General features: G+C 35.5%; 3 protein-coding genes across 6 annotated transcripts; 2 read left to right on the top strand and 1 right to left on the bottom strand.

Annotated features, from left to right (window-relative positions):
• Nucleotides 1–30: 30 nt before the first annotated feature.
• On the bottom strand, nt 31–11,693 carry LOC101893968 (uncharacterized). Of its 2 annotated transcripts, none has more exons than XM_005178618.4 (3): nt 11,668–11,693; nt 1,219–1,536; nt 31–1,069 (listed from the first exon to the last, which is right to left on the bottom strand). In XM_005178618.4, exons 1-3 carry the CDS (start codon nt 11,676–11,678, stop codon nt 496–498), a joined length of 903 nt encoding a protein of 300 aa, XP_005178675.2. In that variant the 5' UTR covers nt 11,679–11,693; the 3' UTR covers nt 31–495. The 2 variants fall into 2 exon arrangements, with proteins under 2 accessions (XP_005178675.2, XP_005178676.2); XM_005178619.4 differs by lacking the exon at nt 11,668–11,693 and adding an exon at nt 1,611–1,823.
• On the top strand, nt 3,971–26,403 carry LOC101893683 (bifunctional methylenetetrahydrofolate dehydrogenase/cyclohydrolase, mitochondrial). Of its 3 annotated transcripts, none has more exons than XM_005178616.4 (3): nt 3,971–4,138; nt 24,897–25,681; nt 25,948–26,403. In XM_005178616.4, the coding sequence occupies exons 1-3, from the start codon at nt 4,122–4,124 to the stop codon at nt 26,070–26,072; spliced, it is 927 nt and encodes a 308-aa protein (XP_005178673.1). In that variant the 5' UTR covers nt 3,971–4,121; the 3' UTR covers nt 26,073–26,403. The 3 variants fall into 3 exon arrangements, with proteins under 3 accessions (XP_005178673.1, XP_005178674.1, XP_011290552.1); XM_005178617.4 differs by lacking the exon at nt 3,971–4,138 and adding an exon at nt 8,649–8,806; XM_011292250.3 differs by lacking the exon at nt 3,971–4,138 and adding an exon at nt 9,101–9,275.
• Nucleotides 11,668–15,727, top strand: LOC101893515 (nuclear factor NF-kappa-B p110 subunit). Its single transcript, XM_005178615.4, has 2 exons — nt 11,668–13,246; nt 13,331–15,727. Exons 1-2 carry the CDS (start codon nt 12,311–12,313, stop codon nt 15,500–15,502), a joined length of 3,108 nt encoding a protein of 1,035 aa, XP_005178672.1. The 5' UTR covers nt 11,668–12,310; the 3' UTR covers nt 15,503–15,727.

Genomic DNA, 26,403 nt, shown 5'->3' with positions numbered 1-26,403 from the left:
TGCGAATTTTTTTCAATAGAATAATTCAAATACTTTTATCAAAATTAATTTGGTTGTTTTTTTTTTATTATATCATAAAAATTGGCTCAAAATAATTTTAAGTATATATAAAAAAAGCAAAGTAGTAAAATCTTATATAACTAAATTTGTTAATGTTTATCTATTTCATTAAAAATGAAGGAGTCAAGGAGTATGGGGTTATCGCTACCATCGATCATCTTCACTCGTCGTCGTTATCGGCGATACAAATTATATCTGCATCAGCTAAAATCACATTTTCATAATTATTTCAAATATTTATATATATAAAAAAAAACCTAAAAATGATTCGATATTTTCGTGTTTGTAATGCATAATAGTGTTGTAGAAAAACAAATGGGTCGCAGTCGCATAAAGTTCAAAACAATATTAAAATCCTAATACTAAACAAATATTTTACAAATATTATCGCAATATAAAAAAAAAAACGATGGATTCAAAAACAAATAGCAATAACTACATATCCTCATCCATGCTATCGGGTTTAATGTGGTTAAAATCCAAACTACATGTATTATTGTTGTCCACATAGTCATCTATATCGTCATCATCTTCCGGTTCGGGTGGTAAGTCTACATCGGGTATTCCATCTTCGTCAATCGACTGCCTGTGCAAACGTTGAGCTTCTTCTATTTCCTCGTTGTTTGTAGTGTTCTGTTTGAGCATATTTATGATGGGCGGTGGGGGCTGCCACAATACCAGAGCAGTACAGGGCTTATTCAAACGATGTAACAGAGCCTCGGGCAAACACGAAACACTGTGCTGTGCTGGTTGTTCATTGATTTTCTTCAATTCTTCACAAATTGTAATGCGATTTGCATTCAATAACTTCTTTTCCAATTCTTTGGCAGTCATTTGGTAATCTTCATAGGTAAGATTTGAAAAACATTTGCCACTTGTTGTTGCCGTTTCGTTGAGGTTAATGCCGCTTATGGCTCCGCCGGTATCGTGTTGTATATAATCACTGGATATGTGTAGGCCATTGAAATGGGCTGTTATCTTCTCTTCCGATATGAATTGTTTAACGGGACTGGAACAAAGAAAAGAAATGAGTTATAAAAATTCCCAAGGCAGTATCTGGGGCAAAAACAAAGGGTTTCTTCTTTACAAAAATCTACTTGAAAGCTATGCAGGGCTTCAAAAGCCTTGAGGGAATCATTTTCACACACGAATACCTACAACGGTGATGGTATTGGTTCCGATTTCCGTTTCTGATGCAATATAGCACGATGTATGCTATTATTGTGCGGTCCATGTGCTGTAAATTCCATTACATCTCCGGTGTGATCGGCTTTCTGTATTTTCCATGGCATTGATTCCATACTCCAATTTGTTGTTGGTGTCGGCATATTTGCCGCTACTGGCTGCGGTTGCGATACTGTTTGTTGCAACATCACATTTGGCAAGAACATTTGATGTGTCTCCTGCTGTTGTTGTGGCTGTGGATGATGAAGAGGATGCTGTGGTAGATAACCAGCCGCTGCTGTTACCGGCCTTCTACAATTGGTAGAAAAAAAACAAATATTTCATACACCAATTTTTGTTTACATTCTACGCACGAGACAACTTACTGCATTCTTCTGTTTTATCTATTTTGTAGCTTCAATAAAAACTTCTATATCAAAAACACTTGAATGACTGACGTGAAGTACAGGAAAATGATCCTTTTTCTCTCGGTGCTGTGCAAAATCTCAAATGTCAGTGTCACTGACAAGAACACAAATGTTGTGTTTTGTTATCCTGTGTTCAACCAAATTGAAAAGCGAGCCACTCCAGAAAATTCTGTCACTTTTCTGTGTAAAATGTCAATAAAGGAGGGTTCACACTCGACTCTAACAAGTAGAGTGGTACTTTAATGGGAACGCAATTTTGATTTGGATGACAAAAAATGCGCATTGTTCTGGGGATTTCGAGAAATCCCATATTTTTGTAAACAGAACTAATAAATGAATTAAATTTTAAAAACACATTGGGAAAACAGCTCAATCAGAAAATAATAGAAGGGGAAATGTAGGAAAAAAGTCAAATTTTCAAAGCGTTCGCAGAGTAATACAAGTTATGTTAGGAAACCTTACTAACTAATACATCTAATACATTTTACAATTAAAAAATCAGTAAGTTCGGCCGGGCCGAACTTTGAATACCCTCCACCATTTGAAAAAATATAATAATAAAAAATATAATCCGTTAAAAATTTTGTTAAAATCTTAAAAATACCGAATATAGCCGTTATATTGGGATCTATACGAAGAAGTTGACCTGCATAGGCAACTTTTGTCATAAGCCCTTGCAATATTCAAATACGAAACTTGAAAAAATCCGGTGAATAACGTAGCTAAAATCATCGAAATACCGAATATAGGGAGATACTGCTATATTGGGGCTATACGAAGAACTAGACCTGCATAGACAACTTTCTGTCACAGGCTGTAGTACCTGTTGCGAACTTCAAATACGAAATTTCAAACAATTTCCGTGAATATTGTACCTAAAATCGCCAAAATACCCAATATAGGGAGGTACGGATATAAGTGACCTATACGAAGACCTAGACCTGTGTAGACAAATTTCTTGTCATAGATTGTAGTTCGCATTACGAACTCTAAATACGAAATTTGAAACAACTTCGGTGTATAATGTCCTGAAATCGTAATGTCCCATCAAATCGTAACGGGGGGTACCGTTGTATGCGAGCTATACGATATCGAGGACCTATACAGACATTTATTTTCCAGGGGGTAAAGTACTCAGAAGAAACTCCTTTTGGGGACTTTCAGACAATTTCATTGAAAAAATTGGCTACAATCATCAAACTACCGAATGTCGGGGGTACCATTATATGGGGGGTTATACGATATCGAGGACCGATATAGGCCATCTTCGAACTTGACCTGCCTGTAGACAAAAGACTAATCTGTGCAAAATGTTAGCTTCCTATCTTTATTCGTTTTGACTCGAGCATGATTACAACAGACGGACAGATGGAAATGTCTAAGGGTGCAAGTACATAAAAGGCTTGAAGTCAAGGCTAGGCATATTAATGTCAAGTTATAATGGATAATGACGGCAGGATTTTAGTGCGGCTCTACACTTCCTTTATGAAATGTTACAAAATAGGCCTAGCCATGACTTCAAGCTTCTTATGTACTTGCAGCTTAAGGGTGGGAATACATAAAGCACTTATTTGGCTGACTTAAGTCATCGATTGGCTTCTTCGTAGATGAACAAAGTAGTTTTAGGTTAACTTAGTTCGATTTGGGCCTTAGGCCGGTCTAAAGGGGGAAGAATACATAAAACACTTTTTCGTCGAGCTTAAGTCATATCATGGTAGAAAAATACAGGTAGAGGCATCAACGCATGGGAACATTGATATGTCAAAGAATTTTTCTTTCAACAATTTTTACATATTTAAATAATTTTTCATTCAACATTTTCAATTCCAAAATTGGTTTGACAGTTCATTGTCCCAGCAGCTGTGTCGATGCATCTACCCATATTCTTCTACCATGAGTCATATTTAACTGCTAACTAAAAACATCTGGTTAAGCCTTTTTACTCTCCACTTTACTTTCCTATCTCAATATTTTCCCTTTAAAATGAATTATAAATCCTAGTTGACGGAGACACAATTTGTCTGGTGTAAACGTCAGGCAAACTCTAGCTTTATTCCACAATTTTGCTGCGTAATCTGACCCCTTGAATATATATATTATCTTTTCACCGGCAATTCCTATCATCTAAATCAATGTGCCACTTCACCTAATTGTTTACGTACACAGCGAAAGCGACAGACAGAGCTTAATAAACACGTCACGAATAATCACAACACGGCTGCAAGAGATACAACAGAGATTTTCGAAATTACTGCAATTGATATAAAAGCCAAGCTAAGTTACGATTTCGACGTTTAAAAGGAAAACATTTAAAAAACAAACAGTACAAAGTGATTACCAGTTATACTAGTCAATTAAATTTAAATTTTCACAATTTCTGTGCAAAGAAAAAAGGAATATATTTGAGTTCGTTAATAATTTTTAAAACTTATACTATATAAAAAAAGGAAAGATACATATTTATTCAAGATGCGTTACATTACAAGGTAAGTTTTTTTTGGAAATTATCTTGTTTTGGTGTATATTGATAAAAAATCCAATTTTTACGATTTTTCCAATTTCAAATGAGAGTTGTTGAATACAAAATACTTGAAAGGATGTGACTGAAATTAAAAAAATACGTGATAATAAATAAAATTTTAAAAGGATTAAAATCCTCTAAAAATTATTATTAATTACAACAACATAATTGAGTGACTTTTATTAATGATCATTTCCCAAGTGTTAAAAAAAAATTAAAAAAATTATTTGAGTGTTTCAAAACTTGCAAATCAGTACTATTTTTTGATATCATGAAGGAAAAAAATCCATGATAGAATTAAGAAGGTAAAGTCATGGAACCATGTGTTTACAATTTTTTCTCAAAATTATTCATTTGACAATGATTAAAAAAATTCAAAAAAATTATTTGAGTGTTTCAAAACTTGCAAATCAGAACTATTTTTCTGATATCATGAAGGAAAAAAATCCATGGTAGAATTAAGAAGGTAAAGTCATGTAATCATGTGTTTACAATTTTTTTTTTTTTCAAAATTATTCATTTGACAGCATCTCATTGTCCAAAAATTTATATTTACAAATCCATTGTATACCCACACACATCAGATATGGGAACCTCTTTTGTTTGCAGTGAAATTTGACAAGGTAAATTACAGCAAATGCAGAGATGGATATGCTTATTTGAAATTACTTTACCTTCTTAATTTTATCATAGAAAAACCAATTTTTAGTAGCAATATTGTTACGATAAGTTGATAAATTTTCAAAAAAAAAAATGTATATAGAGTTTGAAAGTTGGTGCAGATGCATCACCTCTTGTGAACATTTATATGTCAAAGACATCAATATATTTCTGTAAAAATAAATAGATTTTTAGGTAGATTACCTTCCTTTTTAAGACATGTTTTTTCAACAAATTTAAATACATTTCAATTCATTATTTTATCACAGATGTTTATCTGCATTATTTTATCATGGCCTTTTATGAAAACTTATAGTATATTTACATAGTACAAATCTAGTGAAGTGAACTGTCAATTTTGAGGTAGAAGAATACAGGTGGTCGCATGGATGCAGCTGCTGGGACAATGAACTGTCAAAACAATTTTGAAATTTGGAACGGAAAATTATCGAAATTTATAAAAATCGTTGAAAAATACTTATCATAACAACCTCCGGTAAGCGTCGTATAAGAAAACACATAAAAATCTATTTATTTTTGAAAAAAACATTAATTTTTTGGCATATCAATGTTCCCAAGCATAGTAGAAGAATGCAGGTAGATGCTCCGCCGCTTGGGAACATTGAGATGTCAAAAAATTTAAATGTTTTTTTCAAATATAAGTAGATTTTTAAATGTTTTCCTATACGACGTCATTCGGAGGTTATTATAATACGCGTTTTTCAACAATTCTTTCAAATTTAAATATTTTTTCATTCAAAATTTTCAATTCCAAAATTGGTTTGACAGTTAATTGTCAAATGTTTTAAGTTTTCATTGAGTTAAAAATCCATGGTAGAAGAATACAGGTAGATGATCCGATGCTTGGGAACATTGAAATGTAAACATTAATTTTTTTTTTTCAAAAATAATTAGATTTTTATTAGTTTTTTTTTAAACGACAAACATCGGAAGTTGTTATGATGCCCATTTTTCAACCATTTTTACAAATTCGAATAATTTTTTTCCGACGACTTAAGCCAGTCAAATATGCGCTTTATGTATTCCCACCTTTGAGCCAGCCAAATAAGCGCTTTATGTATTCCCATCTTTAAGCCTGCCACTCTTAGGGTGGAAATACATAAAGCGTATATTTGGCTGGCTTAACTCATCGGCTGGCTTCTTCGTAGATGAACAAAGGAGTTTTAGGTTGACTTAGTTCGATTTTGGCCCTAGGCTCCTTTGTTCTTCTACGATGACTTAAGCCAGTCCAATATGCGCTTTATGTATTCCCACCCTTACTTTTAGAAATGTGAATTTAATTTTGGTAGCTATTTTTTTTGTTAACTGATATAATTTTAAAATTTCGAACAAATTATATAAAATATAAATGATTCGGAAAAAATTCCACATTTTTTATTTCCATTTTAATTACGAGAATTTCATTTCCATTAACTTATCAATAATTCGACAAGAGGATGCTTAAATAAATAAAGTTATTTATTTTTTTGAAATATAATTGAACGTAAACATGTTATTGTTTATTGGAATACTTGGGAATGAACACTTTTCCGATGCAATGCGGTTAAGAATGCCCCCAGACTATGGCAACGAACAACGTCAATAGATGCTGTTTTCCTTTTTTTTTTTTATTTTTTTTTTGTAACCATTGTTTCTAAGTGAAATATAAGACTTGACTGGGGGTCTGTTTACAAAGGCAAATGCACATGTCAAGCCTTGTTATTATTGTGATTTTGTTGTAAAAAGAAAAAAGCTTATCAATCATGTTTTTTTGTTTTTAATTCCATTCGGCAACAAAATATTGTGTTTTTTTTTTCTTTCTTGCATTCGGACAACAACAGTGAGCTACGTAAATAATCAAATGCACATTCCTGCAGGCTGATAAAGATTTCATCATTTTGTTTACATTGATAAGAAATATTATACAAAAAAGGGGGTATCGGAAGGTCGCCGGCAGAAATTTTGTTTTTGCATGCATAGCTAAGAAATTATGCTGTAATGCGAAATACCGTAATGCAGTCAATAACAAATGTCTGATTAAAAGTGACGTACATCCATAGCGGTACAATGACATATTCGAGAATATAAAGGATTGTAGAATGTGATTGTCATAACATGCTGTCAAAGACTAATGCACGTGTTTATTTGTTCTATATATAGTTATGCATATTACACTTTTTTATAAAAACATATGTTTACAAAAACAAATTATTTATAACAAAACATCAACAATTGCATTCATACATTAATAGCGCATTTACATCAAACGCTTTTGTTGTTTCCTAAATCCACTCGATTTTAAACGTCAATTGTCAAAGCGTATACGTCACGTAAATCGTATTCATAAATCCAGTGGATATTATTGGACGCATGGTAAAAGAATGCAGGTAGTCGCATCGTCACAGCTGCTGGAACAATAAACTGTCAAACCGATTTTGGAATTGAAAATGTTGAATGAAAAATTATTGAAATTTGTAGAATTTTTTAAAAAATGCACATCACAAAAACATCCGTTTGGCGTCGTATAGGAAAACATATACAAATCTACTTATTTAAAAATACAATTTTTTGACATATCAATGTTCCCAAGCGTTGATGTAACTACCTGTATTCTCACTCAGCACGCGCCACCCATCGCACTCAGCACGCACCACCCAAGAATGGTTACAAAATGAGGTTCCTCACTTCGTTTCCAGCACACAATGGCCACCAAAATCTCCGGATACCACTCCGTTGGACTATTGTGTCTGGAGTATTTTGGAAAGCAAGGTTGGTACCATGGTACAATGAATTCAAGGTAGGGCAGAACTACCATATGATTTAAATTTTTTTATTTTTCTGGCTTAATATGTCAACTTCATTTGCTTATGTGTGTGTCTTCTTTTCAATAATAAAAAATTGTTCAGAAAATATTCAAATTCGGGTGTTTTCAAAATGCTTATTGCAACGAATGCATCGACAAAATCTACAGTTTTTGTCGCGAAATAAACCATAAGAGATATATAGAACATGATATTGAAAAGAAATTTTGACCATTCATTCAGTTTTCGCGGTTTTAAATTATTTATTCAAAATCAATGCAACAAGTTGTTTGCTTTTTTATTGTTTTGATAGCAATTCTGACATTACAAGCCAAACAGGTAGACCTCTATACTTGAAATTTTTTCAAAGTTGACCTACCTTCTCTTCATTGTACCATGGTTGGTACTAAAAAAAATACCAAAGTGTCGATCACCTCAAGCAAGCGCTACGCCGAGAATGGGCCAAAATACCGCAGAGCAACACGCAGATAGCGGGTGAGGGTTTCATTTGCCGTTTGAAGGCCACAATTCGTGCCAAAGGTGATCAATTCGCAGACCAAATCTAAACCTATGCTAAAATTATATGTTTTCGATGTTTTTTGGCTTTCATTCAATAAAATTAAAAAAAAAATGTAAAAATTATGGCATTTGACGTTGCCTCACCCTTTAGTCTCATTTCAAATAATGTCAAATACACGTTGTACAGGCAAAACAGTTTGAGAATCCCACCACAGGCAAAGAACAATATTTTGTACACACTCGACAATGACAATGAAATGTACGATCATTTAATCTATGGCTGAACTTGCTGAAATTAGGGGTTGTACCTAAATTCCATCTATTCACGTTGTACCCTACCCAAATTTCGTTTTGTGGACACACACACACACACAAAAGTAACAAACGTAAATAAAAGAACCAAGAAAACTTAGCTACGCCATTGGCAATGATCTTGCGTGTGTGCGTGTATGTGGGGGACATGTGTAGAAGTAGTAAACAAAAAGAAAAATAAAATTGGATAAATGGAAAATATAGCAGATCGCTGCTCTCATTCAAATCAGAATTCTTGAATTGAAGACAGCTCGAAGCGCGCAGAGTTATTTTTAAAGAACAAACCACGTTGTGTGACAAAAGTTGTGAATTGTGTTAAATAATTGATATTTTGCAAGAGGGTAACTATTAAAATTTTTTTTTTACAATTATTTAATTTTTAATTTCTAAATTCGGCGTTTTCAAATCAGTTATCCTGTGTTTACATTCAAAGAAAAAAAATTAAATGTCATTGTATTCAAATTCAAATACAATCTGCTTTTAATGTCTGCTGATATCCAAACGGTGAATGAAGAAGAATAGAACGTGACAGCTCTGTTTGTTGTTGTTGTCCGTCTGGCTCGTTTCATTGACGTTGTTGTTGTTGTTGCACCACACTGTCTGCGACTGGGTGGTTGGTGGAAACTCTCTTCTTCAGTGTTTATTAGAAAATAAAGGTGTCCGGTTTGTTTTGTAATTTCGATTAAAAATGTTATTGGGCGTTCGTTGGGTTCTAAGAACCCAAAATTACAAATGTATTGTAAAATGTGTTCTAATGCAGCAGCAGCGGCAGCAGCAACAACAATTCTATGCCCACAAACATAATTTCAGGTTTGTAAACATGTGAAAGAAACACTGAGACATTACATGTGTGTACCTGAAACCAGTATAAAAAACTAAACTATGTGTTTAGCAGCATAATTTTATCGGAATGAGGCAAAAAGAAATAGGGTAAACTAAACGAGAAATTGTTCGAACGAACAATGAATTGTTATAACTTAAAAATGTTAGTGATTTGAAAAATACAATTTAATTCAATTTATTGTACATTTTATCTTTATAAAATGCCTTTCAATTAATATTTCTTTAATAATTTTAATAATTATTGAACAGCTGTTAGTGTTATTAGTATACCCTATTGGAAAAATGTTGTTCAAGCATGTGTTATCTGGCATTTGTATATATGAGAAAGCTTCGCATGCCAGAGAGAGAGAGAGTGCTAAATGTTGACCAGAGATGCCAATTTGGTGGTTTTCCCGCTACTTTTGGTGATTTTTGACGCACAAAAAACCACTGTTTAAGTATTATAGAGATTTTTTTTTGAAATCGCCATAGTAGCACGATTTTGGCTGTTTAAGGTAGTAGTTATAGCGATTTTTACGCAAAATTGTTTATTGTCATAACATTTAAAGCAAACAAAAAAGAAAAACGGACCAAAGCCTATATAAGGTTGGACAAGAAGACTACTTGTAATAACAATTTGACAATAAACTTATTATATTAAATTTCAAATCAAAATTATGTATTTTGACCGAAAAACTCAGAGATTAGATTACTAGTTGGCCTTTTATAGGCCTTGTAAAGAACCTTTCTATTTTATACCTATTCAAAAAGCTCACTCACAAAATTTTCAACATCAGGGATGCCAACAGCTTCGACTTAAAAATCGCTTCAGATACGTTTTTTTTAAAAACCTATACATAAGAAGCTTGAAGTCAAGGCTATTTTAGTGACGTTATTTACCGGAATTATTTAAAATTTCGTATTTGATGTTCGTAATGGGTACTACAGCCTATGACAAACATTTTTGTATACAGGTCCAAGTCTTCGTATAGCCCCCATATAACGGCATCTCCCAAAATTCGGTATTTTGAAGATTTTAACGACATTATTCAACGGAATTGTTTTAAATTTGATATTTGAAGTTCGTAAAGGATACTACAGCCCAAGACAGAAAATTGTCTGTGCAGGACAACGTCTTCGTATAGCCCCGATATTCCGATATTCGGTATTTTCATGATTTTAGCGACATTATTTACCGGAATTATTTAAAATTTCGAATTTGATGTTCGTAATGGGTACTACAGCCTATGACAAACATTTTTGTATACAGGTCCAAGTCTTCGTATAGCCCCCATAAAACGGTACCTCCCGATATTCGGTATATTAATGATTTTTGCCACATTTTTCCACGAATTTGTTTTCAAATTGGTATTTGTAGTTCATAATGGGTTCCAGCTCCGTTGGCAGAACATTAAATATTTTTACTTGTTAGGTAAAAACAATGAAAACTCTTACAATTTTTGTTTTGTAGTTTGTTGATATAATCCTATTTTCGCAGATGTTAACAATTTATTAAACTTAAAACAATTTTGATAGCGGCCTAAAACCCAACTAATTCGACTTACTGTTTATCGTAACAGCGTTACCTAAATATATCGAATTTTAGGTAACGCTATATAACAACGATCGACACATTTGTATAACATTCATAAAAATATATGTGTTTTACTTGAGTGGTGAAATACATTGACCGGCCGAAGTCGAATTCTAGATAACGCTTGTTTTTTTTTTTTTTTTTTTGTTTTTGGATGAAGCAATATTTTCCTTGAATCTTTAATTCGATTTTGCCCTAAGATTTCTTTCGTGTTTTTGTATTCCCAAATGGAAACGCATTGACCTAAGGAAAAGGTACCTTTGTTACATAACCAGTTCCGTAAAATCAATATAAAACATGACTAGATGTCATGCAACTTTTTTGAATTAATTAATATTTGTTGTTTTTGTGTTCAAGCAATTTGGAGCGTTTATTTTTTTTTCAATATCAAAAAAAATCTTTTATTTCATAATGTTGAGAGTTTTTAATGTATTATGTCGTATCTTTTTCATTGTGTGGTGATTAAGGCAAAACAATACACTTATAACACAAAAACTTGACCCGCGTACTTCCCCGTTTTGTAAATTTATAATGATGAAGCTTTTTCTGCATTTGATGGTTGAGTGCGAACCACCCTTAAGCATTTAGAGCCCGTAGTTTTTGCAAAAGAAAGAATGTGTTTTTTTTTTAAGAAAAAAAATGTGATTTTCTGTTTATTTGTGTGTTTTTATTACCTACCAACACACTGGCATTCATCGAATTCTGTGACGTAACAACGATGTTTGTACATCTTGGAGTTTGCGAAAAAAATATATGTGCTTTCGAGAACAAATAACCAACAGTTACCTTTTATTCATGTTGAGACTTTCAAACAGATCGGTCGTGCATTTGACGTCGTCGCGGGTCGTGAAACAAGTTATTAAAAACAAATATGTGTAGCAACAAGAACAAATATCATCATCAATAAACAAAAACAGCAAAAACAACACACCAAGAAGATTTGAATATTTACGTGGAAGTTTTGTTGACTCACCAATACTAATATTTCACATATTTGGTTGTTGGTGTTGTTGCTTGACGGGGCCAAGTTGATGTCTCTCTTCCCCTGGCTGTGCCTCTCTCAACAACAAACGCCATTTAATTCGTGTGATTAGTGTGTGCCTGTACGTTCATGACGGGGAAGAACCATTTTTATTTTTCAACGAATGAATCAAGAGATAACACACTCACTTACACACAGTCCGCGGCCCTGTTTGGTTAGTCAATGATAATTGACAGAGAGAGTTTTATTCCATTGCAATATTAAACGTTAAATTGTAAACAGTGAATTACGCAGCATTTAAGAAAAAACTCGTAGAAATACAAAGAAAATTTTCCAGTCCCACATTACAGGGGATTAAAATAACGGAAAAATTGGAAAACTAAAAAGAAAGAACCAAAACAAATTGCCAACTTAAATTTAAAGAGAACGAAGAAAAAGAACGACGCCATGTTGCCACATTATTTTGGTAGCAAGGATATTGTCGATATGGACACTAATGAAAGGATACGATACATGAGTGAATCGTCAATGTCTGGCACCAGTGGTTATTCGACAAACGCATCGCCGGCACGTTCACAAGGTTCTTTGGGAAACTCGCCAGCACATTCACCATCAACAATCCTGCAAACTGAGCTTTCTAATTTGACATTCTCCAACAGCTATCAGCATCTTTCACCGTCACCGCCTTCATCGTCTCCGCCACAATTACTACAGCAGCAGCAGCAATATGTTCAATTACAGAATGTTCCACTAAATCAAGCAGGTTATGGCAATTACAATAACAACAGCAACATGTCTGGTAACTATATACTTGATGATGTGATGGGGACTATTCCAAATACCACAAATTTCCAACAACAACAGCCACAATCGGCACAATTATCCTCATCATATATGCCAGTAAAACGTGATTACCCCGCCACGCTGCGCATATTGGAACAACCAGTTGAAAAGTTCCGTTTTCGTTACAAATCGGAAATGCATGGAACACATGGTTCTCTCAACGGTGCCAACTCACAGCGTACCACGAAAAGCTTTCCCGAAATCGAGTTGTGCGACTATAAGGAACCAGCCATAATACGTTGCAGTCTATTTCAGGCAAATCGCGACAGCCCGCATTCCCATCAGTTGGTGGTGCGAAAAGATGATCATGACATCTGTGATCCACATGAATTGAAGGTATCGCAGCAAACGGGATTTTTCGTGGAATTTAAAAACATGGGAATTATTCATACGGCAAAGAAGTTCATTGTTGAAGAACTCTTGAAAAAGAAACGTAAACGTTTGCAATTCGAATTGGGTCGGGATAATTTGACCACCAAGGAGCAACAGGAGTTGAGTATACAAACGGAAAAGGAGGCCAAGGATATGAATTTGAATCAGGTAAAATTAAATAACACTAATCAACCACTAAGAATGATAATTCATTACGTTATTTTATTCATTTCTTATTCGGTCTCTGCTTAGGTTCGTTTATGTTTCGAGGCCTTTGGTTATGACCAGAACAACAAGTGTATACCCATTGCAGCCCCGGTCTATTCGAACACCATTAATAATCGTAAATCCGCCCAGACAGGTGAATTGAAAATCACCCGCCTAAGTATTGCCACGGGCAGTGTAACAGGTGGCGAAGACCTTATTCTGTTGGTGGAAAAGGTGAATAAGAAAAACATCAAAGTTCGTTTCTTCGAAATGAACGAAGACGATTTGGTGTGGGAGGCATACGCAAGTTTCCGCGAATCCGATGTACATCATCAATATGCCATTGTTTGTCGCACGCCTCCATATGAAAATAAGGATATTGATAAACCGGTTGAGGTGTTTATACAATTGGTTAGACCAACGGATGATGAGCGTAGTGAACCACCGGTATTGTTTCGCTACAAGCCGCGTGATGCGGTGACATCACGTAAGAGGAGACGCATCTGTTCCTCTATGTCTGGTGGCGACAGTAGTAGCAGCAGTGGCAACTCAGGCTCGCTTAGCTCGGGCGAAATACCAAGGACCATACAAGAACAGCAACAATCGGGCAATTTTTACAAATTTCTGAGCGAAGAAATCGAACGTTTGGTGAACGACGAAAACATGCGTAAAAAATACCTCGAAGGTACGGGCTATAGTGATGATTTATTGAAAATGTTGGCTGTTGATGACAATTCTGTAATTGGAGGTGTCGGCGGCGGCGGTTTAGGTAAAACGGAAAAGGATGGTGCTGCCACAAATTCTTCAGAAAGAAGTAAATCGTTATTACATTATAAAAAATTAATGATAAGCAAAAAGCTAATGGACACAGCCAAAGAAAAGCAACAACAGGACCAGCAGAAGCATAACAACAGTATCCCGGTGAATAATTCCGCCCAAAGTTATATGCAACAAATCGTCAAAATATTTGTTAGTTCAAAAGGCTCCGCCTTCACGGACACAGAACGCAGACAAGCTGCTGAGGACATAAGCAAGCTATATAATGATTATTCAGATTTAAATGCCGGCGAATCTCTGTTACATGAAATGGTGGTGAATGACAATAGCAAATTTGCCATACAACTGTGTCATATCTTGAAATGTTTTCAACTTCAAAATCTATTGAATAGCGTTGTAAACAACAACAATCAAACAGTTTTGCATACTGCCTGCTTGTATAATCGTCCCCACTACATTCGGCCGCTGCTGAATCTAGGCTGTAATCCCAATTTACAGGATAAAAAGGGCGATACCGCCATGCACATTGCTGTGCGAGAAAAGCACACCTCATGTTTGGAAACCTTTTTGAAAACGAACAACGAATTGAAATTAAATTTACGCAATGATGATGGTTTTACGCTCCTACATCTGGCCGTACGGGATAATAATTATGAAATCGCCTCCAAGTTGATACAACATGACGATAGCCTATCATTAGTATCGAGTTCTATAGACGGCAACAATGCGCTGCACATCGTAGTACAGCAACAAAATTTAGAATTGGTCAAATTAATGCTGGAAAATCACAGCATGGGCGAATATTTACTGCATGCCTGTAATACAGCCGGTCACACCCCCCTAGATCTGGCCCGTCAACTAGCCACATCCAACAAACAGGCAGCGGAAATTCTAAGTCTATTACAATCACGGTGTCCAACAACAAAACCGGCTGCCACAGCCAATACCACCGTGGTAATGCCTTTCAGTGACATGGAGGACAGTTGCTCCAATCTGGTGATAAAAGAAGAAGAGCCCTCATCCCACTCCTCCACCGACAACGACGACGAAGATGAGGAAAGCAATAGTGCATCGCTGCATCAGTCTATGCCAATGGTTACGCTGCCAACCATTTCCCCAGACGATGAAAGTGCCATGGATGTACAAATAAAAGTGGAACAACCCGAGGAGAATGATGCTGGTGAGAATGTTGTTGGCCAATTTAGCTCATCAGACCTAAAAGAGGCCTTGGAAAACCCCAACACATTTTCGCAATTATGTAAAGCCCTAAAGGCAAACGATTTGTGGAAAAAGAAATTGCCCATACCACATTTTTATCTCAATCAAGCTGATTTCATGTTGAACTATGTTAAACGCAACATAGAAAGTATTGATGTTCAGCTCTTTGCCCAGACCCTACAAGAAATTGACCCAAACATTTTGGGTTTAATAAAGAAATAATTGAAGTAAATCTAACTTTGTTTAATACCTATTATCGTTCTTTTTAAGTTTATAAAAGTAATCATTTCCGAAGCGATTTATTGATTATTATTTTTACGTTATACTTAGGCCTTTACCTACCTTTATTTATTCGTTAAGAAATTAAATGTAAAATTACCGTATTGTTAAGTTCTAACATCATCATCCATCATCATATTAATAAAGGAAAATATGTGTATACATTTATGTGCAATGTGAGATCTTTTGGTTCGGGATGTCCATGGAATGAAGCTTTTAGGAGTTTCTTCTGGTTGGTGGTTTTACGAAATCGAATTTTTAATGTGGCCTATTTTTTGAGACCAATGAACGTGGATTTTTAAAGCATATATTATAGAGTCCACCAAACGTGGATTTTTCCGTAATATCTTCTGAAGGATTAACCATGACCAACAAACGCGTATTTTAAGGATACTTTCCGAAGACTATTAGACTGAAAAAAAAGACTTGAACAAACTTTAATTTTTAAGAAGTTTAGCTGAAGGATCATCAGATCACTGAACGTGGATTTTTAAAGAATATTTTCGGAAGGACTATCCAGGATTTAAGATTTCCTGAAGAACAACTCACAAAGTCATAGTCGTGGATTTTTACGGAATATTTCCTGAAGGACTCATAATCGTGAATTTCTTAATGCGTTATCCCTTTTCAGTGTTAAAGATTTCTCGAGAGGTGCTTTGGTGTGTAGAAGGCCTTTACAGGGTGAGATGAAAAAACTGCAACCAACTTCAGATTGCTGTCACTTTTGTCCGACAGCTGTTAAAATTATCCCAGTGAAAGCTCATTATATTGTTAACAAGCGTACAAAAGCTTTTTGGTGAGAATTTTCTAGAAAAAAAAAAATTATTCGTAATGGAATTCAAGCGTGGTTGTGTGATTTTTTTATATTTGGCTGGAAACCCACAAGTGGCTATCGTTAGAGCAGCTCCAGCATTTAAATGTGAATAAATCTTTTGTGTCTCGTACCATCGCTCGTTACCGTGATACCGTGGTAGCGTAGCCCGACGTCAAGGAAGTGAAAGTGGACGGCTGGAAAACATCAGCAACATCAGCAGAAATGGCTCGAAAAGTAAAGAAGCGACTTGATAGAAACCCGCGTCGCAGTGGCCGAAAAATGGCCCGTGAGCTGAATATTCCATTCAGCAAATATTGAAAAATAAGCTCAGGGTAAAGCCATTGAAATTCCAAAATGTGCAAGAACTTACACCGCAGCGGAAAGAAAATAGACTCAAAAGAGCTAAAGAGTTGCTTCGCTTGGTCGAAAGTGGTGAACGGCCGAATTTGGTTTTCTCCGATGAGAAAATATTCGTTGTCCCGCAGTTTGTAAACAACAACAAAACAAAATGATCGTGTTTTTTTTTCTTGCCAAGGAGGTCAGCTGAAAATGTGCACCTTCGGTTCGCCAGCCATGGTGATGGTGTGGGCCGCCATAAAAGCTGACAGACGATGGTCGCTCTTCGCTCGTATTAATTGACTGTGGCCTCAGAATAAATGCCGAATATTGCGAAAATATTATGGAGGGTGTATTAAAGCCTTGGGCACGCAAACATTTTGGCCTCAGACCTTGGACATTCCAATAGGACTCAGCACCATCGCAGTCAGCACGCGCCACTCAAGAATGGTTACAAAATGAGGTTCCTCGCTTCATTTCCAGCGCATTTCCGTTGGACTATTGTGTCTGGAGTATTTTGGAAAGCAGGGATGGCACAAAAAAAAATGCCAAAATGTCGATCACCTCAAGCCCTTCGCCGGAAATGGGCCAAAATGCCGCAGAGCAGCATTTGGGCAGCGTGTGACGGTTTCATTGGCCGTTTGAAGACCATAATTCGTGCCAAAGGTGTCCGATTCGAAAAATCTAAACTTATTCTAAAATTCGATGCTACTTCCGTAATTTTTTGCTTTCATTTAATAACATTTAAAAAAATGTAAAAATTATGGCGTTTGACTTTGTTGTAAAATATTAACCCAAATGGGATGGAATTTGGTTCAGATATAGCTATAGTTCCCATATATATTGTTCATCCGATTCGTTATTTTTGTCCTCCACAGCCATAATATGTACTCCAAAGCTACGATATTCGGGGAAATATATCAAATACAGCTCAGAAACACCTTTGCCAAGTTTTATCGAGATCGGTTTAGATTTAGATAAAGCACCCATATATATCTTCGTCCGATTTCCTTTTTATTGTGCACCAAACCTATAATATTAGCCCAAATGGGATGGAATTTGGCACTTAAGACCAAATTGAGCCTAGAAACAAGTATGTCAAATTTGGTGAAAATCGGTTCAGATATAGCTAAAGCCCCTATATATATATTTTTCATCCGATTTGTTATTTTTGTCCTTCACAGCCATATTGTGCACTCCATAGCTACGATATTCGGGGAAATATATAAAATACAGCTCAGAAATACATTTGACAAGTTTTATCGAGATTGGTTCAGATTTAAATATAGCTCCCATATATATCTTCGTCCGATTTCCGTTTTAGAGCACACTAAACCTGTCATATTAGCCCAAATGGAATGGAATTTGGCAATTACGACCGAATTGGGCATAGAAACAAGTATGTTAAATTTCATCGAAATCGGTTCAGATATAGCTATAGCTCACATGTATATTATTCATCCGATTTGTTATTTTTGTCCTCCACAGTCATATTGTGCACTCCATAGCTACGATATTCGGGGAAATATATAAAATACAGCTCAGAAATACCTTTGCTAAGTTTTATCGAGATCGGTTCGGATTTGAATATAGCTCCCATATATATCTTCGTCCGATTTCCCTTTTATTGTGCACCAAACCTGTAATATTAGCCCAAATGGAATGGAATTTGGCAATTACGACCGAATTGGGCATAGAAACAAGTATGTCAAATTTGGTGAAAATCGGTTCAGATATAGCTATAGTTCCCATATATATTGTTCATCCGATTTGTTATTTTTGTCCTCCACAGCCATAATGTGCACTCCATAGCTACGATATTCGGGGAAATATATCAAATACAGCTCCGAAATACCTTTGCCAAGTTTTTTCGAGATCGGTTCAGATTTGAATATAGCTCCCATATATATCTTCGTCCGATTTCCCTTTTATTGTGCACCAAACCTGTAATATTAGCCCAAATGGGATTGAATTTAGTATTTATGACCGAATTGGGCATAGAAACAAGTATGTCAAATTTGGTGAAAATCGGTTCGGATATAGCTATAGTTCCCATATATATTGTTCATCCGATTTGTTATTTTTGTCCTCCACAGCCATAATATGTACTCCATAGCTACGATATTCGGGGAAATTTATCAAATACAGCTCAGAAATACCTTTGCCAAGTTTTTTCGAGATCGGTTAAGATTTAAATATAGCTCCAATATATATCTTCGTCTGATTTCGCTTTTATTGTGCACCAAACCTGTAATATTAGCTCAAATGGGATGAAATTTAGTACTTATGACCGAATTGGGCATAGAAACCAGTATGTCAAATTTGGTGAAAATCGGTTCAGATATAGCTATAGCTGTACATATATACCATTCATCCGGTTTGTTATATTTCTTATTTGTTATATGAAGCTCTACTAAATATGCAAAAGGCCCGCCTGACTTTTATACATTCTTTACTGGTTTTTATCAATTTTATCTCATCTGTTATGTTTTCGTTCCTCAAAACATGTGGCTTCCATCTAAAATAATCCTTCCAAAGTTTCCAAACAGAATCTCCTGCAAAGGTCTAATGCCCATTCTCCATGAAAAGCAATTTTTAATCATTTTCTTTTATTGTTTTGTTAAACTCAAATGTTAAAAGTCAAATATGAATGTACAATTGTATTTGGTTTCTTTTTTCTGTATAAGGGGAACCACATTGGGGATTTCCCTTTTATTCCACACATTGAACAAAACAAAATGCTGCTGGTGTTGCAATGAGTTGGCTCTGCTGCTAAAACGCCTCGCATATACAAACATTCCATTTGTAGTGAGAATAGATTTTTATTTCTTTTTTTTCGGAATTGTAGTTTAACAACCTCTCATGGGTGATGTGGAAGTGCATAGCAACCTATGAGCCACCACATACTTGCCCCACAGATCTCTCAATGGTGTAGAGTAGTATATATGGGGGACTTACCAAATAATGAGAGATAGAGAGCGTTGAACAAGGCCAATTGTTGTGGGTTTTCAGCTTAAAATCTCGAGCAAATGGTGGGGAATCACATATGCCATGTGGTGGTGTGACGACGTTCGATTTTTTCTTTTTTGCTCGCTTGCTTGCTACGTGATGTATACATGTGGTGTGTGTGTGTCACCCGCGGGTATGTCTGTATGTAATTACAATTTTATTTCAAAAAAAAAAGGAGAATGACAAATAATTAAAATAAATGGGAAATACTATATTTATATTTATTTTTATTGATGATGGGGGTGGCGGAGGGTAGACGTATTCCACTTTAATGGTAATAACCCCGATGAGACATGCCTATCAAAATCACATTGTTAACGTCTGTTTACATACAGTTTGTTGCAAGATGCCGCAGACCAGCAAACTGTTTTAGATCCTACGTCTCTTTGGACCAAATCCGTTTCAGGACATTTGGAGTCGATCTAGTGATGTCCGTCCATTTGTCCGTATGCCTGGCTGGTGGGGACGATAACTCTCGAAGGGAATATCCTATTTGATTCAAACTTGGTACCTCGTAATATTATTGTCAAACATACACTGGTGGCCAAAACTAAAGCGACTAAAATCGCAAAGACAATAAATGTCCTGTATCGTTTACAAAAATAAACAAATCGTAATTATTTTTCCACTTTTAAATGAGGTCTTTAATTCACTTTAAAGAAACTAAAAATAAAAATACAAAAATAATTTTGAACGAAAAATAATATATCGAAAACTAAAATGACCCAATTTTTGCTTGGTCAAAACTAAAGCAACTTTTTGATTTTTTATTTTAAAATAATTAAATTTTGGCTAGTAGTCGATAGGATCCATTATTTTTGATAGCAGCTGCACACTACGAGGCACTACGAGGCATTGAATCTATAACACGCTCAATTTGATCCTGTGGTATGCTAACCCAGGCACCCCGATTCTTTAAAAAATGTTGTGCTTATTTGTTTCCGAATCTCGCTTGATCTTCCTATCTACGATACTCCAAAGGTTTTCTATGGAGTTTAGGCCAAGTGATTGTGCCGGCCATGACAAAACATCAATTTTTGACTCCCGCAACCAATATTTGACAAGTTTTTATGCAAGTTTGGGATCATTGTCATGCTGAAACACTCAAATGAGCCGAATGTTTTACTCAGCGTAAGGGAACAACGTGATGTCCAATACATCTTTGTAAACAAACCGATCCATAACTTCATTTATTTCATGGATAGGCCCAAATCCATAGAAAGAAAAACAGTGCCACGCCATTTTTGACCCTCCCCCATGCTTCACTGTACCTTTGCAACACTGCGGCTTGAGTCCTTCATTTTTTGGTCTTCTCACTGTAAAATTTTTCACGTCTGAGCCTTTAATATTAAAAGTAGACTCATCCCAGAAATAATAGTTGTGTTCCAGTACTTTTTTAGTAGTAAAACTAGCAGAAGAGAAAACAGTTCGAAATGTCATTCTCATTTAGGTTTGCTCAAAAAATAAGGGAACGGAAAATTAGCAGAAATGCGATAAAATGTCAAAATTCAAAATTCCAAAAGTAAACAGCCTAAATCGGACTGGTGAAACCTTACTGAAAAGAGCGCCAACATTTAAAAAATGAGTATTGAAGACGATAAGTTAAAATTAATAATTTATAATAATAATTAATAATCTGATTCCTCATTCAGCCAGTCCTCTTCACTGCTGGAATCATCCAAAAGTGAATACATCAGTTGCTCCATATTTTCTCTTTTTGTTTTTTGCACGACAAATATTAGTTTTTCCTTTAGTTTTCAAGTTGATCATTTTCTTTATTGAAATGTATCAATACATTTTTCAACCTTGTTAGCCCTGCCAATTAAATGTCAAATTTACAATATGCACATTTCTGCTCGGCCAAATTCATGTAGCTAAAACAAGCAGAAATGTGCACCACTCAGCGCCATTTTTTTCTCGAGAGAGCTGCAAGTTTTGCTAGTTTTTGGAGTACGGGAACGCGTTGTAGCAGAATTAGTGCTAATTAGTACTAATTTGCAGGTTCTGGAACACAACTAATGTTTTTCCATTAAGCTTGATTCCACTTAATATTATCGTTTCCGAAAGCCTTATTGATTTTTTCAGATGTAAATGTCTTTTTTGATGTCTTACGGGCATGCAGACCAGCTGCCACTACTCGTCTACGCACTGATCTCGAGCTTATATCCAATGATTGCTCTCTCACCAATCCAGTTGAACTCTTAAATAGTTGTTTTTTTACTTCTCTCACAATTTTTGTGGATCAGTACGGGCTGAAGTTTTTCACGGCCTTCATCCGTTATAGACTGTTACTACTGATACAGTTTCAAAAAACCGACTTAGTATACAGAAAGAATTATGAAATCACATAAATATTTATGAAATATTTCTCGCAAATCATATTCTGTGATATGTTCTTTTCATAGTTACTGATAAATTGCTGTTTTATTCAGGTACTGTATTTGCTTCTAGCCATTTTTAAATTTTTTTGGACAGTACTTAAAAAACAAAAAGAAAAACACATGCTGTTGTAAAAAACTTCTCAAAAAGGATTTATGACAAGCGAAATTGTCGAAGGATGCAAAAAGCGATAAATATCACGGTAAAAACAACTGAAATTGCAGTGGTTATATGAATATACAACAGAGTTGCTTTTGTTTTGTCCAAGCCAAAATCGGGTTAATTGACTTTACCATACATTATTTTTTGTATAAAAATGAATTTTGGTTTTTTGTTTAAGGTTTTTAAAAACTGAATAAAGTACCTAATTTAAAACAAGAAAAACTTTCTCATTTTCTTAATTTTTTAAAAAGTTACAGGGCATTCATTCTCCTTGTAATTTCAGTTGCTTTAGTTTTGGCCACCAGTGTAGATCGAGTTCGGAAATGGGCAATATCGGTCCACTCTTACGGGTACCTCCCCCACAACATTTTCAAAGAAAGAAAATTTACTGCACGGAAAGAGAAATGATAATCCGATTTTGCTCCAACTTTGCAAATCCTAATATTCCGGACTCTTACCCCCCCTCCCCCCCCAAAAAAAAAAAAAAACGGGGTCAAAATTTTGAAAAACTAAGACATATAAAATCCAAAACAAGCATCCGGTTCTCTTCATATTTCACACATCCCAATAATTTTATTAACCCAAGATCTGGTGTTAAAATGGAATACATCGGTCCACTTCTTCTGGTACCTCCCCCACAAAACATCGAAAATTTCAAAGAATATATTTTCTGCACAGAAAGAAAAAGGATAATCCGATTCTGCTGCAACTTTACGTATCCGAAAATTTGCATCAGTGCTTGGTCATGTGTGAAAATGAACAATATCGATGCTCTACATCAAATACCTCACTCACAAAGGTCAAAATTTTGAATAATTATAAGTCTTATAAAATTTGTTGTAAGGCTCCGATTGTCTTCAAATTACACACATGTCAATATTTTTATTAGACCAAGGTCTGGTGTGAAGATGGGATATATCGGTCCACTCCTTCTGGTACCTCCTCCACAAAGGGTCAAAATTTTGAGTAGCCATGAAGCCCATAAAACACGAAAATAACATCGGATTCTATTCAGACTTGGCACATCTCAATATTTCTATGAACACAAGATCTGTTATAAAGATGGTAGAGATCGGACCATTCCTTCTGGTACCTCCCCCACAAAGGATAAAAATTTTGAATAAAAAAAAACGATCATAAAACCTAAAATAAGCATCCGGTTCTCTTCAAATTTTACACATCACAATATTTTTATTAAACCAAGATCTGATGTGAAGACAGAATATATCGGTCCTCTCCTTCTGGTACCTCCCCCACAAAGGGTTAAAATTTTAAATAAACAAAACGATCATAAAATCCGAAATAAGCATCAGGTTCTCTTCTAATTACACACATGGCAACATTTTTATTAGATCAAAGTCTAGTGTGAAGATGGAATGTATCGGTCCACTCCTTCTGGTTCCTCATCAACACAAGATTTGTTATAAACTTGGTAGAGATTGGACCATTCCTTCTGGTACCTCCCCCCCAAAGAGTCAAAATATTGAGTAACCAAAACGATCATAAAATCCGAAATAAGCATCAGGTTCTCTTCAAAATACACACATCGCATTTTTTTACTAACACTAGATCTGATGCGAAGATGGAATGTATCGGTCCATTCCTTCTGGTATCTCCCCCACAAAGGTACAAAATGTTGAATATTTATGAAGCTCTTAAAACGCGAAATACACATCCGATTCCATTCCGATTTGGCACATCTCAATATTTCCATTAACACAAGATTTGTTATAAACATGGTAGAGATTGGACCATTCCTTCTGGTACCTCCCCCCCAAAGAGTCAAAATATTGAGTAACCAAAACGATCATAAAATCGGAAATAAGCATAAGGCTCTCTTCAATTTACACACATCCCAATATTTTTATTAATCCAAAGTTCGGTGAGAAGATGATATACGTCTGCCAACCCCTGCTGTTACCTCTCACCCACAATAGGTCTCAATTTCCAATATTTATATCTGTCATAACTCTCTCATATTTTGCAAAACAAGTCGTCGATTCTTTAGAACTTGCTACATCTAAATATTTCTCTTGACCAGAAATCGGTTATGAATTTGTGGTTTATCAAAATTTATGATTTCGCATAAAATTGAATATCGAAGTTCGAATTCCTTCAAATTTTGCCCATACCAATATTTGCAACTTTTTTTCGATATCATAAAGGGAAAATGGGTTGTCGTAGTAAAAAGTTGTACATTCTTGCCGTTCTGGAACAGACCCATTTTTATCTAATTCTCTATTAGATGAAGTACAAAAATGGAATACTTCGGTCCGCTATATCTCTTAACTCAGGTATATTTCCAAATTATCCAAAAATTTGCCAATATCTCATCATATCAAAAATGGGAAGTAGTCGGAATAGTCCAAATCTGGCATATTTATATCAGTCTTAGGTAAGATACGAATTGGACAATATTGGCCAACTGCTTCGGAACACACCACCACCCCCCACCTTAAAGGGTCAACAGTTTGAGTAATCATAACTCAAGGCTGGGGTTGTACATTTTGCAAATTCCATTTGGAAGGTGGAGGATATTAAAAGTTCCACCCGGCCAAACTTAGCTGATGTGTTTGATCCAATTTCTGTGCATGTTTAATTTTGATATTTTTCTAATTATTTTTGTTTCCGTTTCAGTATGGCCCAAATAATTGATGGCAAAGCGATAGCCGCTGAAATTCGTGCCGAATTACGCAAAGATGTCGAAGCCTTTAAAGCGACGGGTCATCGTGAACCCCATCTAACAGCGATTCTTGTGGGCAATGATCAGGCCAGTGAAACATATGTTCGCATGAAAATGAATGCCGCCCAAGATGTGGGTATTTCAAGTGAAACCAGACGTCTGCCGGCCACAACCAGTGAACACGAACTGCTGGATATAATCGACACACTAAATAAGGATGAAAGCGTCGATGGTATTTTGGTCCAGCTACCCGTGCCCGATCACATGAATGAACGTAAGGTGTGTAATGCAATTGTGTGTGAGAAGGATGTGGACGGTTTCAACGTTTTCAATGTCGGTCGCATGTGTTTGGACATGAAATCAATGATTCCCGCCACACCATTGGGTGTCATCGAACTGCTGAAACGTGCGGGCATCGATACGTTTGGAAAAAATGCCGTCGTTGTGGGACGTTCGAAGAATGTCAGTATGCCCATTGCCATGCTAATGCATGCCGATGGTCGCAATGAAACCGGTGCCATGGATGCTACCGTGACCATATGTCATCGGTTTACACCGCCCAAAGAATTGGCCAAATATTGTTCGATGGCCGATATTATTATAACGGCTACGGGAGTGCCGGGTTTGATTACCAAAGAAATGGTCAAGCCAGGTGCTTGTGTCATTGATGTGGGCATAACACGCATAACCGATCCAAATACGGGCAAAACCAAGCTGGTGGGTGATGTTGACTTCGAAGGTAAGGAGTGTATAGTTTTATGACCCAAAAAAAAAAAAAAAAGAAAAAAAAAACATGACTCACGGCATGTTATCTGTTCCGGAACTGCAAGAGATAAAAAAAATGTTATTACGAACGATGATATCGAAAACCAAATTGCAAAGCTAGTAGATTTCTGCAGGTTCCAGGGACAGATCAATATGTCATACAGGCCATTAGTTCCAAGTTATCCCGCATAACCACTTATCCACTCCCTTTAATTCCTTTCGTTTTTTTTTTGTTTGCAGAAGTACGACAAGTAGCTGGTTACATCACTCCCGTGCCCGGTGGCGTTGGACCCATGACCGTTGCCATGTTAATGCACAACACTTTTACGGCTGCCAAAAATCTGGCTAAAATCAATAAAAGTTAGTTTTAGAATCAGCGGAATTGTGTTATTGCTGGCAATAAATATGAATAGTATTTTTTTTTTATTTCATGCATATTATTTTATTAATACTAAACAATATTTAAATATAGCTAAATAAATATGTTTATCATTTCATCGGATTGATTGTAACAATTGAATGGACATTTAGAATTTTGAAAATTTCAATTGATTTGACTTTATTGCAAAATCTACAAAATATACCTACTACATAAATATTATGTAATAATATTGTAACAATAATAACAACTAATCTCAATGTACAATTAAATAAAATGGAAAATGGAAATTTCCAATAATAAATATCTAAAAAGTT

This window comes from Musca domestica, unplaced genomic scaffold (assembly GCF_030504385.1).
Source record: "Musca domestica strain aabys unplaced genomic scaffold, Musca_domestica.polishedcontigs.V.1.1 24, whole genome shotgun sequence".
Lineage (NCBI taxonomy): Eukaryota > Metazoa > Arthropoda > Insecta > Diptera > Muscidae > Musca > Musca domestica.
The sequence above is the reverse complement of the archived record's forward strand: the minus strand, read 5'-3'. Positions and strand labels throughout refer to the sequence as shown.

What these genes read in the sequence shown, in the direction of transcription:
- LOC101893683 (XM_011292250.3), top strand. Translation starts at nt 9,154, where the DNA reads ATGTTATTGGGCGTTCGTTGGGTTCTAAGAACCCAAAATTACAAATGT. An exon ending in GCCCACAAACATAATTTCAG is followed by an intron (nt 9,276 to 24,896) that starts GTTTGTAAACAT and finishes TTTCCGTTTCAG; the next exon opens with TATGGCCCAAATAATTGATG. An exon ending in GGGTGATGTTGACTTCGAAG is followed by an intron (nt 25,682 to 25,947) that starts GTAAGGAGTGTA and finishes TTTTGTTTGCAG; the next exon opens with AAGTACGACAAGTAGCTGGT.
- LOC101893968 (XM_005178618.4), bottom strand. An exon ending in GAACCAATACCATCACCGTT is followed by an intron (nt 1,070 to 1,218) that starts GTAGGTATTCGT and finishes TCTTTGTTCCAG; the next exon opens with TCCCGTTAAACAATTCATAT.
- LOC101893515 (XM_005178615.4), top strand. Translation starts at nt 12,311, where the DNA reads ATGTTGCCACATTATTTTGGTAGCAAGGATATTGTCGATATGGACACT. An exon ending in AGGATATGAATTTGAATCAG is followed by an intron (nt 13,247 to 13,330) that starts GTAAAATTAAAT and finishes GTCTCTGCTTAG; the next exon opens with GTTCGTTTATGTTTCGAGGC.